At 36.2% G+C, this 14,516-nt stretch overlaps 1 protein-coding gene across 2 annotated transcripts; it reads right to left on the reverse strand.

Moving 5' to 3' along the window:
- Window positions 1-1,942: 1,942 nt before the first annotated feature.
- LOC131942009 (uncharacterized) lies at window positions 1,943-13,420 on the reverse strand. 2 transcript variants are annotated; one of them, XM_059301658.1, is made up of 3 exons: window positions 13,230-13,420; window positions 10,373-10,436; window positions 1,943-9,505 (listed from the first exon to the last, which is right to left on the reverse strand). In XM_059301658.1, exon 3 carries the CDS (start codon window positions 9,268-9,270, stop codon window positions 2,926-2,928), a length of 6,345 nt encoding a protein of 2,114 aa, XP_059157641.1. In that variant the 5' UTR covers window positions 9,271-9,505; window positions 10,373-10,436; window positions 13,230-13,420; the 3' UTR covers window positions 1,943-2,925. The 2 variants fall into 2 exon arrangements, with proteins under 2 accessions (XP_059157641.1, XP_059157640.1); XM_059301657.1 differs by having other exon boundaries at window positions 1,943-9,508.
- Window positions 13,421-14,516: the final 1,096 nt, after the last annotated feature.

The following is a 14,516-nucleotide window of genomic DNA, read 5'->3' on the forward strand; positions in this document are numbered from 1 at the left end:
ATACACCAATAAATCATTACTACACACAACTGAATGGCATCATAATTACCACAAAAAACCAAGAAGAGACTTATTGCCTCTACAACAAAAGAAATCCAAATAAAGGATCTAACTATCACCGAAGTAATCAAAAAAGGTGCAATAATACACCAGAACAAAATATTCAGTAAACTACAACTAGTCACATAATTCCTTATACAAAGGTGAAAATCATGTCACATAATGACAATACTGCAAAATGGCGTACATAACCACTGGCACAACTCTCCTGGTCCAAAGTCAATCTGGCTGCCTTTTGGACTTCAAAATCCCGAGATTAAATAGCATTCAATAATAGGGGAAATAACTCAAAAGACTTACGACTATTGGTTGAGGATCTGTCAAGGATTCTCACGGTCGCAAGACCATTGGTTGAGGTTCTGCCAGGGATTAAAGATAGAATCACCTGATGTGACAGAGTTCAGTTGACCGATTTGTACCGGTGAACTGACAATTCTCCCAAGGACAAATACATAACTCAGGAGATTAAATATACATAAAGCCAAACAGACCTAAGTAGGTCACAATATATATATATATATATATATATATATATATATATATATATATATATATATATATATATATATATATATATATATATATATATATATATATATATATATATATATATACACACTAAGCAGTTTAAACAGAATGTGCCATTATTGTAACTTATATTTGAACTAATGTATTAGGCCTAATATATTTTAGATAATAAATTAAAACTTGTTTGAAAGGACTGAATTATGTTATAGACTTCAATGCAAAATTTGTTTTACTAATCTCATAAATAGTTAACTAATTATTATAACTTTAGTATTAAAAAATGCTAACTTATTTTGTTATTATATATAGTATGACCACAAATGAATATTGTCAATATTTTGACTTTACCAAAAATTGCTCCTCATTACATTATTATAGGTTTAAAAAGGTTCAAAATAATGCTTGTAAAAAACATTAACTAGATAATATTTTGTGCCTACCTAATCAACAAGGATTAAAAGAATTTTAAAGTTGGTTCTTTCAAAAGCATTTGTCATTGATAAACATTCATCAATTTTGCCTCCAAACAGTTTTAAAAATAATTAGCATATAATTTCACTTTTTTAAAACTTTATTTTGCTGTTTTTAAAAAAAATCTGTTTTTACAAACGGTTTTGTAGGCCATTATTTGTATCATTATTTGTTTCTTCAATAGAGTGTAATCCATATTAATTTATTTGTAGTTGCTAATATAAAATTTAAAAGGCCTTTCTTTTTGCAATAGATAATTAAAGGATGCATATAACAATGCTTTGTTAATGAATTAAAATTATGAAATATAACTGCTAGTTGTTTTTTGAATACTTTTTAAAAATAATTTCATCTATTTATTTTCATATTTATGCTAGTGTAAACCAAAGTTGATGTTCTTATAATTTTCTGCCCATTGTCTGAGTCATCTGCTGCTCTGAGTAATTCTGCAACGAGCAGCCAAGTCCAATTTTTGATGTCTTTCATCCAGTGACGTCTTTGACTTCCCCTTCTACTTCCTTCTTGCACAGTGCCTTCATTATTGTTTTGAATAGGCCATGGATACTTAGGATTAGACTAGTTCTACATTTTTTATCATCAATAGTTAACATTTGTTTTTAGGCCAATACTCACTACATAATTATCACACCAGTTTTATTTAAATATTTAAGCTATACTGTCACGATATTTGACATTTGTTGGTCTAAAAATAGTTATTTTATAACACAAATACTCTAACCTACAACTAATAATAGTAGTTATTTACATTAAAATATGATGGTCTGGTTAATCTAATGTATCAATTCTTCCATAGTGAAAATTGTAGAGATTGCAGCTGGGTTCATTTCAAAGATTTAATTTCAATAAAGAAAGAAAAAACAGATTTTAATTATGACACTCTAACATTTATTGCAGGAACATCACAAAAAGATAAAAATACAACATGGTTTAAAAAACAAAACAAAAATTTAAATACAAGACCTTAATCACCGGGTAAATAATGTAAACACAAATACAACTAGGAGATAGCTTTAAACCCACACACTAATAAAACATTTGTAAATAGGAATCATTATTTTTAATATTATTTAGATAGCACACTAATAAAACATTTGTTAATAGGAATAATTATTTTTGATATTATTTAAACAGCTTTAACTAATAAATCATTTGTAAATAGGAATAATTATTTTAAATATTATTTAGATAGCACACTAATAAAACATTTGTAAATAGGAATAATTATTTTAAATAGTTTATGCTAAATAGAGGAAAAACAATCACCAATCTTAAAAAGTTGCAAAATATAGTAACTGGTTAATTTAATAAAAACATTTTTTTTTTATCTAGCCTTATTTTCAGTTGACAAATTATTAAAATATCATATTGCCAGAGTATACAGAATTTGATATAATAAAATCAGTCAACTTTTTGTTCAAGGTAAAAAGAGTTTAAAAGTAAACTAGCATAATGAAAAAATCTGCATCAGATTTTAAAATAAAAATCATCTCCACAGTAAGGGGAAGTAAGTAGTTACCACAGGGAGAGGGCTGAGTTATTTCAAAATAGAAATAAATAAACCAGAATACAATAAGCATTGCTACACAGCAGTGGTAAAGCAAACAAAAATGAAAAGCTATGCCATTCTACCAAGTCAAATGTCTTTTAAGAAACATGTATTGAATGGTGTACGGAGCTAAGATCTAGGTAAGTCATGTGTGAAAATGGTAGGTACTTCATAAAGAGGCAAAGATTTTAGTGTAATTATATTGCAGGCCAATGGTTAAAACATGAAAGAGGCAGTCTAGTCTGAGTCATCCAGAGAATGAGAGAGTTCAACTTATGCATGTAGTCTGTTCTATATTTTTATATGCTTGCATGCATTTTGCAATTGAGACCAACATGGTAGATGGTGTGACATGATGTGCAGACACTTAGTGAGCAAACTGGACAATTGAATTCTGACCCCTCCTCTGTGCTAGTGACCTCATACACAACTGGACAATCAGGGGTCAAACAAAACTTGTATTTGTCTGAATGATTCAGCACAAAGTGGTCAATAGACTTGGTCACTAGGATGTCAGACAGGAGCCATTCATTCTCAAAGAAAGCTTTCAAGTCCCTCCAGGCCAAAGGTGACTTGCAGCTTTCAACAGCACATGTAAGGGGGAAATCTCTGCCTTCAACACAGGCATTCATGCTTATAATCAAGCACATTACACAGTAGCAGTGTCCACAGCACTCAAGTCTGTACAGGTCAGATTTATCAGACACTGGACACTTGCACATGATGCAGTAGGGCATCCATGGACCTTCCTGTGGACCTTGAGCATACAGGTATGACACGGCTAGGTCACCAATGGTGGCTAGTGCTCTGTCCACTGTACCACTCTCACCAAACAAAGTGATCTGTTGTTGTTTTAAGTTGGTATCAATATCTATCAGTTCCAGCTGATCAATGACTCCATCTGGCCATGAGCCGTACAAATTTGCCAGAACTTTCAATATGCCCAGTGGATATCTTGAATCTCTCAAAGAGATAACCTTTTTGTTCCTGCCTAGTTTATTTAGATATTCCTTGATATAATTCTGAGCATTGGTCACATTTTCTGCAGTTCCATAGAAATGGATCCTCTCCTTGCGGCTGTCAACAATGATCACCACGGAGTGGCTCTTCTCAACTTCTTCCAACAGCTTCTCTCCTTGTGCTTTGACAAGTATTTTAAGGATGTCGTTTCCCCTACATTCCACTGTCAGACCTTCCAGCTCCTTCTGCAGTATATCTCTCGCTTCAACCAGAAGTTCCGGCCTAGAAGACAGAATATCTAAAGCAAAATCCCCTTGTTTCTTTTCTCTCTGTGTGATCTCCACACCTTTATCTTTCTTCAGGTCAGTAATGATTTCATTTATTTCAGATTTGAGCACATCCATGATGGGTTGGGCTACATTAACTGTTGTTTTCAAACTGGGACAGATCTCAATGTTTTGTGTTCCTAGAAAAAGTTGCCCTTGTGCCTGTTTGCAGGCTTTAAAACCTGCCACAGGGTTGTTGAAGTAGATGATAGCTACCTGATTAATGGAGGAATCCTTGACAGGCACCAAGGAGACATTAAAACTATCAGACATAAACCTCTGGAATTGCTCACTAATCAAGCGCTTAACTTGATTTAATTCCTGCTTGGACAAAGCAGCAACCTTCTGTCTAAGTAGCCTGACATGGATATTGTTTTCCTTAGATTCATCATAATCCAGTAGAGCCATGATTGCTTTCTTGATGTCCCTTTCAGAGGCATCTCCAGTGTTGAAGCAATTGAGTGTCGTTTGATTTCTAGTTGACTCTTCAATGAGAACTCTCCTGTCAGGCAAGGTTAACCACTTGCCCAAAAGAATAGACCTCTCAATTGGTGGACAAGATATGATAGCAGTGCCGTTGCCAACAATGGGCTTTCTTACCCAGGACAGCCGGGCTTCAAATTTGCTCCTGATTCTTCTATAAGCACTGTTGGTTTTTAATTCTGCGATGTTGGAAGCATCACTCCTAGTAGCGTGGACTGCCATATCTGCCTCCAAACATGTGCTGTACCTAACATGGCCCCAGGGCTCATAGCCTTTGTAACTAACACATTCTTTGATCACTCCAAAAGCTTTGAATTTATTTCTGATTTCCTCCTCTGTTGTGTCTCGCCTCACTTTCCTAATTGTTACAGTGTCACTTTGATCTGGGAACAGTAAAGTCTTTACATTCCCTCCCAGACCAAAGAGAGCTCTAAATCCACTCTGGCTATTCCCAGAACTCTTCACAAAAGGAACTTCTGCTTCTTCCTGGTGCAACGTGTTGAGCACATCAGCCTTCAAAAGCTGAAGATGCCTGATGGTTTCCTGACTCATGGGAGAAGAAGAGTAAACATCCAAAGTGCCCAAGTACCTATCAGCTTCCACCACAACATTGGCCATACCAGATTGTGCCAGGGTATCTTCAAGGCTCTGTAGCTTCACATACAGAGGACCAACCATACAGTTAAAAACTGAGGCACCAACCTCTTCCCTGTGCATTAATTGGCTTTTACAAATGTTGGCCTTTTTCATTTTGCCTTTCTGTATGACCTCTAAGACCCAGTCTTCCTCAACTACAGTAATTCCTTGTATAAAATCTTTGTGTGTTTTTAAATAGTTGGTATAAACTAGCCATTGTGGTTGGACTTGACTATCAGCTAAAGTAGAAGCTGGGTCGATATTCACCTGGCGATTCAGTGAGAGTGAAAAGAAACTGCAGCCTACATGGTCCATGCTCTGACACACATTGGAAACATAGGCATTAAAAACAATTTTTCTTAGTTTCTGGATGCAGGATGGATCTTGGGAAAAACTGTACTCTAGTTTGATATTTAGTGTGTTGCTCAAAAGAAGGGCTACTTCTGTGACAAAATGTTTGACAGTGTTTAACACTTTGTGGCTGAGGTTATGCTGCTGACAGACTGTGGGCCTCTGGTTCACAGGACTTGTGATCCACAGACGGTACAGCTCAAACCAGCTGAAGAGATCTCCATAAGGGGAGATGGCGCCTGTTTCAGCTGGTACCTGAGAGTCAGCAAATATGTCCATGCCACTGTTGATTAGTGCAGCCAGAACTACAGACTCATACAGAAGATTCTGTTTATAGCCTTCATAAATGAGATATCCCTGACTGGGCTCAAAAGGTAGCAGTGAAATCCATCGGCCTAACTCTTTCAGTCCAATGTAGGAAAATGCTCCAAAATCTTGCAGGCGGCTTAGTGCTGATTCAAAAGCTTCCATGGGAGGTGGTTTAATAAAGTTAAAGGTGACATAATCTATTTTCATCTCTGTAAGTTTGAGGAAAGGTTTAGCTAAATTTTCTTTCAACAAACCAGGATCACTGACAGCCTTCATTGTGTTATAACTTTCTTCAGTGTAGAGTCTGTAGCATTTTCCAGTAGCTGCTAGTCCAGCGATTGTTTTTCTCTGATCAGCACAGCTCCTGCTAATGATGTGTGTAGCTAGACTATGTATCTTTTTCCTGTGCTCATACTGCATTTCTTTTACCACGCCTGTGTCTATGACATATTTGATTCCACCTATAGGGAATACAGTTTCTGCACAATTTGTGGCAAGAACAATTTTTCTAACACTTTCTGGCAACTTCTGGAGCACTTTTTTTAGTTCATCTGGAGAAACTTGGTCATGCAGAGGAAAACATTTGAAATTGTTCATGCCTACTAACTGCCTTTCTAACTCTTCACAGCATCTTAGAACTTCTGCTGGAGATGCCAAGAAGACCAGAACATCCCCTGGACCTTCAGTCTTGTGCACATGGATGGCTTTAGAAACAGCTCTCATCTCATGATCTTCAAACTCCACTGAATCCTCATTACCTTCATACACAACCTCCACAGAAAATGGCTTCCCTGATACCTCCAGCACTGAAGATGTTTCAAAGTACTGACAGAAGATGTCAGAATCCTGCAGAGCTGAAAGAATTACCAGCTTCAAGTCTTGTCTTTTAGCCAAACTTTCCTTGATCAGACCTAGTACAATATCAGTGTAAACGCTACGTTCATTTGCTTCATCCACTATGATGCAGGAGTACTTTGACAAAACAGGATCGTGGATGTACTCGTTTAACAGACAGAGGTCTGTAGAATATATAATTTTACTGTAGTCTGCGACCAGCCTTTTGATACCATTGTCATAACCAACCAAGTGGCCAGGTTTTTCACCCAACTCTTTAGCCACAAATTCAGCAAGATTTAAGGCCGCCACTTTACGAGGCTGTGTACAGATGATAGCACCACTTCCTGCTAGACCAGCCTCGTACAGGTACTGGGCTATCTGGGTACTTTTTCCTGAGCCTGTCTCACCCAGTATGACAGAGACTTGATTTTTTTTCACCAGGTCCACAATGTCTTTCTTCTTTGCATATACAGGCAGCCCTGCAGCTAAACGGTTGCATTCTGTCACTGTCTCTTGGTGGAAAACTTTCAATATCTCGTTAGAAATGTTTGAGTTTTTAATCTTTTCTTGAAAAACTTTCTTCCAATCTTCAAAAACACATTTTTGTTTGATTGCTTCTTGTAATTTATTTCTGAATGCCAATATTTCATCTTCATCTTCATCATTCTGTTGCCCATCTTTTCCATTAGGATTTGCCTGCATGATATTAAAAGCTTTATCATAGTTGTCTATTTTATGTTGATGATTTTCTAATGTCTGAAGACACATCTGATCTGAACTGTCTATCACTTTGTCACAAGGCGTCCTAGTATCTTTTGTTGTTTTATCTGATGCAATGTTTGATCTGACAACCACATCATCAAGCTGAAACGCGTTTAACTTTTTAACTATCCTTGCAGCAGCTGCCTTGCTGGGGGCCAAGAGATCCAACAGTGTCTTAGTGGCTGACATTGCAATGGATTCTTCAACAACTTGAAAAGGATCTGTTTTTTCATCCGTTGCTTTCCTCATGAATTCATGTACGCTATTCTTGTCTGTGAAACTTCTGCCAATTGTTACAACAATCTTTGTGGGGATAGGTGTTGGAGTTTTTTCTTTGGTGCAACTTTCTGCTGAAGGTGTTTGCCCTAAATCACTTTCTGCCTCTTCATCTTTTTCATGCTCCATATTTAAGTTAGGCTGAACAACAACAACATTTTTACCAAGATTGGAAAGAATGTCCGTTGCTTTTCTTCTTCTTTTGCTTTCTTTTTTATTCTTCACTGGCAACTGAGGCATTTCTTCCTCCTTGGTTGCCATGTCATCTTCTGAGCTAGAAATGACAAAAGATACATTAGCTCCAAGTTTTTTTCTAATATTTTGGCACAAATTCTTCACCACACGTTTGGCTAACTGCTTGCTATCTGTCTGAATGATCAGAGTACAAAGCCCTCTGTTTTCACCACAGATGATTGAATCTCTGACAAAATCAACGTCAACTTTATCTGAGGTTTCTAAACTAAGTTTGACTGTCTCCTTCAGATGGCTGGCTGAGGTGAAGGTAGATAGGATCTGAAGGGCTGCTTTTGTTACCCTGAGTGATGCTGTGTTTACACTTTGCTTGGAGGCTTCACCCATTTGAGCATCAGTTGAAGCCTGGGCTTGATGTGCTGACAGATTTGGAACAGCTCTGTCTGCAGAAGGATTGAACCTTGCACCAACAGTTTGGCCCAGACTTAAGTCTGGCATGCTTGTAAACCTGTTAGCTGCTGGTTTTCCCCTACGATTCCAGGAACCACGACCTCTGCTACCTCGTCCACGCCCGCGATTTCCTTCTCTACAGTTCTGAGCAGTTTCACCTGAAGAGGGTGATTTCATAGTCAGATCATCCACAGACACTCCATGAGCTGGACCTTTGGGAATCATTTTCTTATTGAGCTGACCTTGACCCCTGTTAGGTTTATGTTGATTCTGACTTTGGTTTGATTTGACACTGGCATTACTGCATGCTGAATGATCTCTCACATGCTTGTCACCAGGTAGGTTGTCAGATTTTTTATCAGGACGGGATCTGTCTTGATGCCCCCCCTGACTTCTAGGTTTCTGAGGTGTTGGAGAAATGGTTTCATATGGTGGGGGAGGCTCTGCTGGGAACTGGCTATACTGTGAGTCATTGTGTCGGCTGTATGGGGGTGGTGCCTTGTGTTGGGACCTGCCACCTCTTTCATGTTGTCTGCCTTTAGGTGGCTGAAAATTATTTTTGGCATTTTCTCGCCCTTCATAAATATGTCCACCTGAGGAACGTCTCTCATCAAAAGGAGGGTTGGCATGAAAGCCGTGGTGCGGTGGCCCATCAGGCCTCTGGTGATACCTGTTTGGGTTGTCAGCATGCGGATACTGTAGGCCCTCGTGTGGGACATAACCATAGTGTGGCTCCACAGGGTGTGGCACGTAATGGTCCTGTGGAGGAGCTCTGGGGTAGCCAGCTGGGTGAGCATCACCATGATTGACTGTCACAGTCACGTGGTAAGGGGAGGGCTGAACAGGGGAGGGATAAGAAAGTAGTGGGGGTTGGTGTGGACTGGGGTAGGCATAAGGGGGGTTGTGGGGCTGATTTGGGTGGGGATAATGGAGGTCACTGTGCATGAGTGGAGCAGGATGATAGCCTTGAGCAGGGTACGGATGGGGCCCACCTCTACCACCCCTGGGATTGATGTTACCCCTGGGATTGGTGTTACCCCTGTTGCGATTGCCAGAAGACATGACAGGTTTATAAAATCAACTATTTAATTAATTAAAACAGTAAAATCTAAACATTTCATGAACAGCTAATGAAAAATCCTTTTTTTCCACTATAAAATATAATGGATTTAAAGGTTTTTTAAATACAGCTTTTCTGTGGTTAGAAGAAAGTACTTGTCATTCTTCTGGATCAACCAACATCTCTTGCTGGTCAGTCTGAGGCTGCTCTCAATGATGTGACACAGGCTGCAGCGCACTACTGAAATTTATAATAAACAACAGATAAATGATGGACTAAAATGTTCATACTTATAATAAAAATAGTTCTAGTTATTGTAAATGGGCTGTTTGACAATAGAAGCATAAGAGCTCAAAATTCTATTCCAATTACTAAAACTGTTAAATACAGGGCTCAAAATTCTATTCCATTAACTAAAACAGTTAAATACAGGGCTCAAAATTCTATTCCATTAACTAAAACAGTTAAAAACAGGGCTCAAAATTCTATTCCATTAACTAAAACAGTTAAATACAGGGCTCAAAATTCTATTCCAATTACTAAAACAGTTAAATACAGGGCTCAAAATTCTATTCCAATTACTAAAACAGTTAAATACAGGGCTCAAAATTCTATTCCAATTACTAAAACAGTTCAGAAAAGCCCTATCTAAAATCTTATCCTGACAATTTGGTTATACTGAAGTGTTAAATTGTTGTTGATAATCATTTTGGTTATACTGAAGTGTTAAATTGTTGTTGATAATCATTTTGGTTATACTGAAGTGTTAAATTGTTATTGATAATCATTTTGGTTATACTGAAGTGTTAAATTGTTGTTGATAATCATTTTGGTTATACTGAAGTGTTAAATTGTTATTGATAATCATTTTGGTTATACTGAAGTGTTAAATTGTTATTGATAATCATTTTGTAGTTACATAATTGGCCAGGGTATACTTTTAATTTTAATGTTTACACTCCCTATTACAATTTTATTTAGTGGCTGATCATCTTTTTATTTGATTGCCCAGTTGTTTTGTAGGCTTTAGAACAATGTGGGGTTAATTCAACTTATGTTGCTATAACTACACCTGTCAAGAATTTTTATAAGTAAGTTTAGTACCGTTAATTTATTTTAAAACGATGCTGTCTTTTGAGATGCAGGAATAACAGCATTTCTAGTTCAACTGAAATGGCAAAAAAAAAAACAACCTTTAAGTATTCCAACAAAATAATTATTAAATAGAAATAAAAATATGGATATAAGAATAATCTCTAGGGAAATCTGCACTACTGGATAGAGTGTACTGTAGCCCAAGGATCACTTCAACCTAGAAACCAAAGTCTATTTCAAGCATCGCTTTGTAGGAGATCGAGTCACTCTACTCTAGGCCTAGAGAGTGTAACGACATAGGTTTTTAAAATTTGAAACCTAATGTTGTATTGGGTAAAATGATGTATATCAAGTTCAAGAAGTGAGCACCAAAGTACAGTAGCCTTATGACACTGGAGTACAGGGATGAATGTGCTGCTTGACAGAACTCTTATTTGTACTCAAGCTAGGCCTATTTATATTCTGTTGTCTGATTGGTGGAATAATATATTGTGTCCCAATTTGTATGTTTATAAAAAAAACCCTAGTCTAAATCTGACAAATATATTTCACGGTCTTTTAAAAATGCTCTCAAACATTACTCATGTTAGCTGGGTGGGGGAACAATAGTAGAAAAGAATAATCAAATCAAATAATTATAATACTAAACAACTGACTTAAGTAGATCTATTTTGTCATCACAAGGCTACTGGCTACATGACAAAGTTATTTAACCTTTCGGACCTTATAGTCCATGGGGCAGGTGAAGTACAGTTTCACTTTCAGTGACCTCACATATGAAGGGTTAGTCTTGGGATAGTGTGGTCAGCACAATGCCCAGCATTGTTTACTTGATTGTAGGAAAAAAAGTCACAGGAAAAAAAAACACAGGAAAAAAAAAACACAGAAAAAAAGTCACAGGAAAAAAAGTCACAGGAAAAAAAGTCACAAATATATATTTGCATGATATTTGTTATAAATTTTATGTATTAAATATTTAGAGAGTGCAAATTAACTTAGGATTAATTAAATGTAATGTAATGTGTGTAGGCTGTATACGCATAGGAATTTTTATAATTCATCTAAAAATATTTATTATGAAGTATGTAGATTGTAATTATTTTAAACGTAAGATTAGTAGCATTTAATAGAAAGCTCCAAAGTCCACGTTGTTCATCGTGTTTTTTTTTTTAAATACCAATATTAAATTACCGTGAAATGGTAAGTTCATCTGACTTGCTGTCCTCAACTCATGGCAACAATAGTTATGTTTAGTTCAACCACTTTTACTGCCCACATTTATCACGCTCATTACATAACAAAACTTAGGATCAAAACAGAAAGCCGACAAGGTTCAAAGGCTGTCATTGACGCATAACGTCAACAACACAAAATATGTTCGGACAATGCCTACTGAGGAGGGGCCGACCAGAGAATAGCCTACAGCAAAATGTGCCTAAATTTCTTTTATAATTAACTTTTCTACCGCGTATTTAACTAAATACGTAACAAAAGTTGAGATTGTTGTGTTAATTATCTTAGAGTATTTTTACTTACATTTGTTATAAATCATGAGGCTTTTAACGTCTGTAAATAATTTATGCTATCAAAAAATACAACCCACAACAATAAACATACAAAATTTTACAATTCTTAACAAATTAGTAAAAATATTTCTAAAAAGATTTTTGTGACTTTTTTTCTGTGACTTTATTTCTGTGACTTTTTTTCCAATAAAATTTTTCCACTGTGACTTTTTTTCTGTGACTTTTTTTCCTAGCAAAAACTGTGACTTTTTTTCTGTTTTTTTTTTTCCTGTGACTTTTTTTCCGTTCACCGTTTACTTTGCCTATACAAGTCAGGTACCCATCAGAGCTGGGTGGACTCACTTTCAAACCCAGGATCCGTACTTGACATTTTTGGTTTAGCAGCCAAATGCTCTAGCATGTGAACGCACAGTCCTAATATTATTTCTGATACTAGATGTGTAGGTTAGGCCTAAATATTATATTATTAGAATAAGGCCTATAGAACTAGAATATATTTATTTTGTATAGGCTACAGTCAGTAGTATAGTAGATGAGATTTTACAATATGTGTATACTGTATGCTTAGTAAAAGCCTAAAAGGCAATGGAGGTCAAAGACTTCAAAACTCAACAGACTTCTTATATCTTGATGTAAATGTAGAGTAGGAGACGAATCAGATCGTAGTACAAAATTATAAGCACATAGATCTAGATCTAGAAACGTATGAATATTTTTTTAAATGTTAGACTCTAAGCCTTATTTAATATTTAGGCTACTAAACTAGATCTAGATCTACTAGTTAGTAGTAACTTATAGATCTAGATCTTCCAGTAGGCCTAGATTATTAGATCTACTGAACTCTAGATCTACAAAGATCTAGCCATGTAGATCTAGTACATGGCTAGATCTTTGTAGATCTAGAGTTCAGTGTAATAAGTAATAATCTCTAGATCTAGGCCTACTTGGTAGATCTAGATACTAGATCTACTAACTAAACTAGGTCTAGATCTAGATCTAGTTTAGTAGCCTAATAAATAAGGCTTAACATTTAAAAAAATATTCATACGTATCTATCTAGATCTAGATTCTAGATCTAGATTCTATAATCTAGATCTAGATCTAGATCTAATCTAGATCTAGATCTAGAATCTAGATCTATGTGCTTTTGTAGAATCACTAGAAATAGAATCTGGTCTCGATCTCTATGGTAAACCTTAGTTAGGGGCCTAATAGTTTAGCGTCGTAAATTCGGCCAAAACTAGTAATGTGGGGGAGAGTGAATTAATGAATTTGTCTTTAAATATGAGTATTATAGATTAGATCTAGATTTCTAGCTGTAATCAAATAATGCAACTTACAAAATTTTCTCTAAGATTTGTTTATGTGATGACGTTGGGCCTTAGCCTACGCTTTGTATTCATAAGAAAATAACGACGATATCAGATCGATTCTCTCAAATACATATTCGACTACGAACGTATAGTACAAGTTAGTGCAATATTTTTAGGCGATAGATTAAAATATTCGGCTACGTTGTCGGGGAATAAATCTATCAGATAGTGACGCGGGTTTCTTGGAACTTGGTCCCTTTTGGTTTCAGTTTTGGCCTACTACTACACGGTTAAAAATGAAGGTACGGGCCTATCTAAGGATCAGTGGCGGATTAAGGGGAGTGCTGAAAGGGTTGCAGCCAGGGGCCCCGATTTAAAGGGGCCCCCAAATTTACCGCTTAATTGTTGGTTTTCACTATAAAAACGAAAGTTTTAATGTTTGCATCACAAGCTTCGTTTTCTTTTTAAAATTTTAACACTTGCACACACGTACGTTTAAATACCACCTGTCATCACCAACCCAGACATTGTGTTTATATAAAGCCGACGCTCCCTAAAAATAACATAGTCCGGACCATCGATCGCTCATGACAATAAAATGAGTGATTTCGCCGGGAAGGGTCGCTACGCCTCTGGTTCAGTAGAAGTTCTATTTTTTGAGAAATCGAAAATAAAGTACTAGATCTATATTTGGTCAAAAAAAAATTCATAAAAAACGTTTTAATAACAAGCTTTTATGTAATGATGCACTAAAAAGTAGAAAATAAATTATACACTACTATTTAAATTACTATAAAGAAAAGCGTGGGTCAATTTAGTACTTTAGTACCTATTGGATAACTTTACTAATATTTGAGAAGAGACCCACGCTTTTCTTTATAGTAATTTAAATAGTAGTGTATAATTTATTTTCTACTTTTTAGTGCATCATTACATAAAAGCTTGTTATTAAAACGTTTTTTATGAATTTTTTTTTCAGTACTTTACATGTTTTATTTACAATAGAGTTACATGACTAAAAACCATTGCGCGCCTACTGAACATCACGTTCAGTAGGCGCGCAATGGTTTTTGAGCGCAGCTATTCCACGTGATGACGCGTGTGGTGTGGATGGAAAGACATGCCTACTAATTCGGTCCAAATTTTAATTAATTCATAAAAAATTAATTAGGCATCCAATTAAGTCAAATTTAGATTCAGATTGCATTGTCTTCATGTCTTGACCCACGTGCCAACTGTGAATCGTATCGGTCAAGTAGAACTGTCCGAATTTTCACTCCTGCGTTTCCATCTAGACAGACAGACTGTCGACAG

Source organism: Physella acuta, unplaced genomic scaffold (genome assembly GCF_028476545.2).
Source record: "Physella acuta isolate Inbredline_101_S28 unplaced genomic scaffold, ASM2847654v3 ptg000381l, whole genome shotgun sequence".
Classification (NCBI taxonomy): Eukaryota; Metazoa; Mollusca; class Gastropoda; family Physidae; genus Physella; species Physella acuta.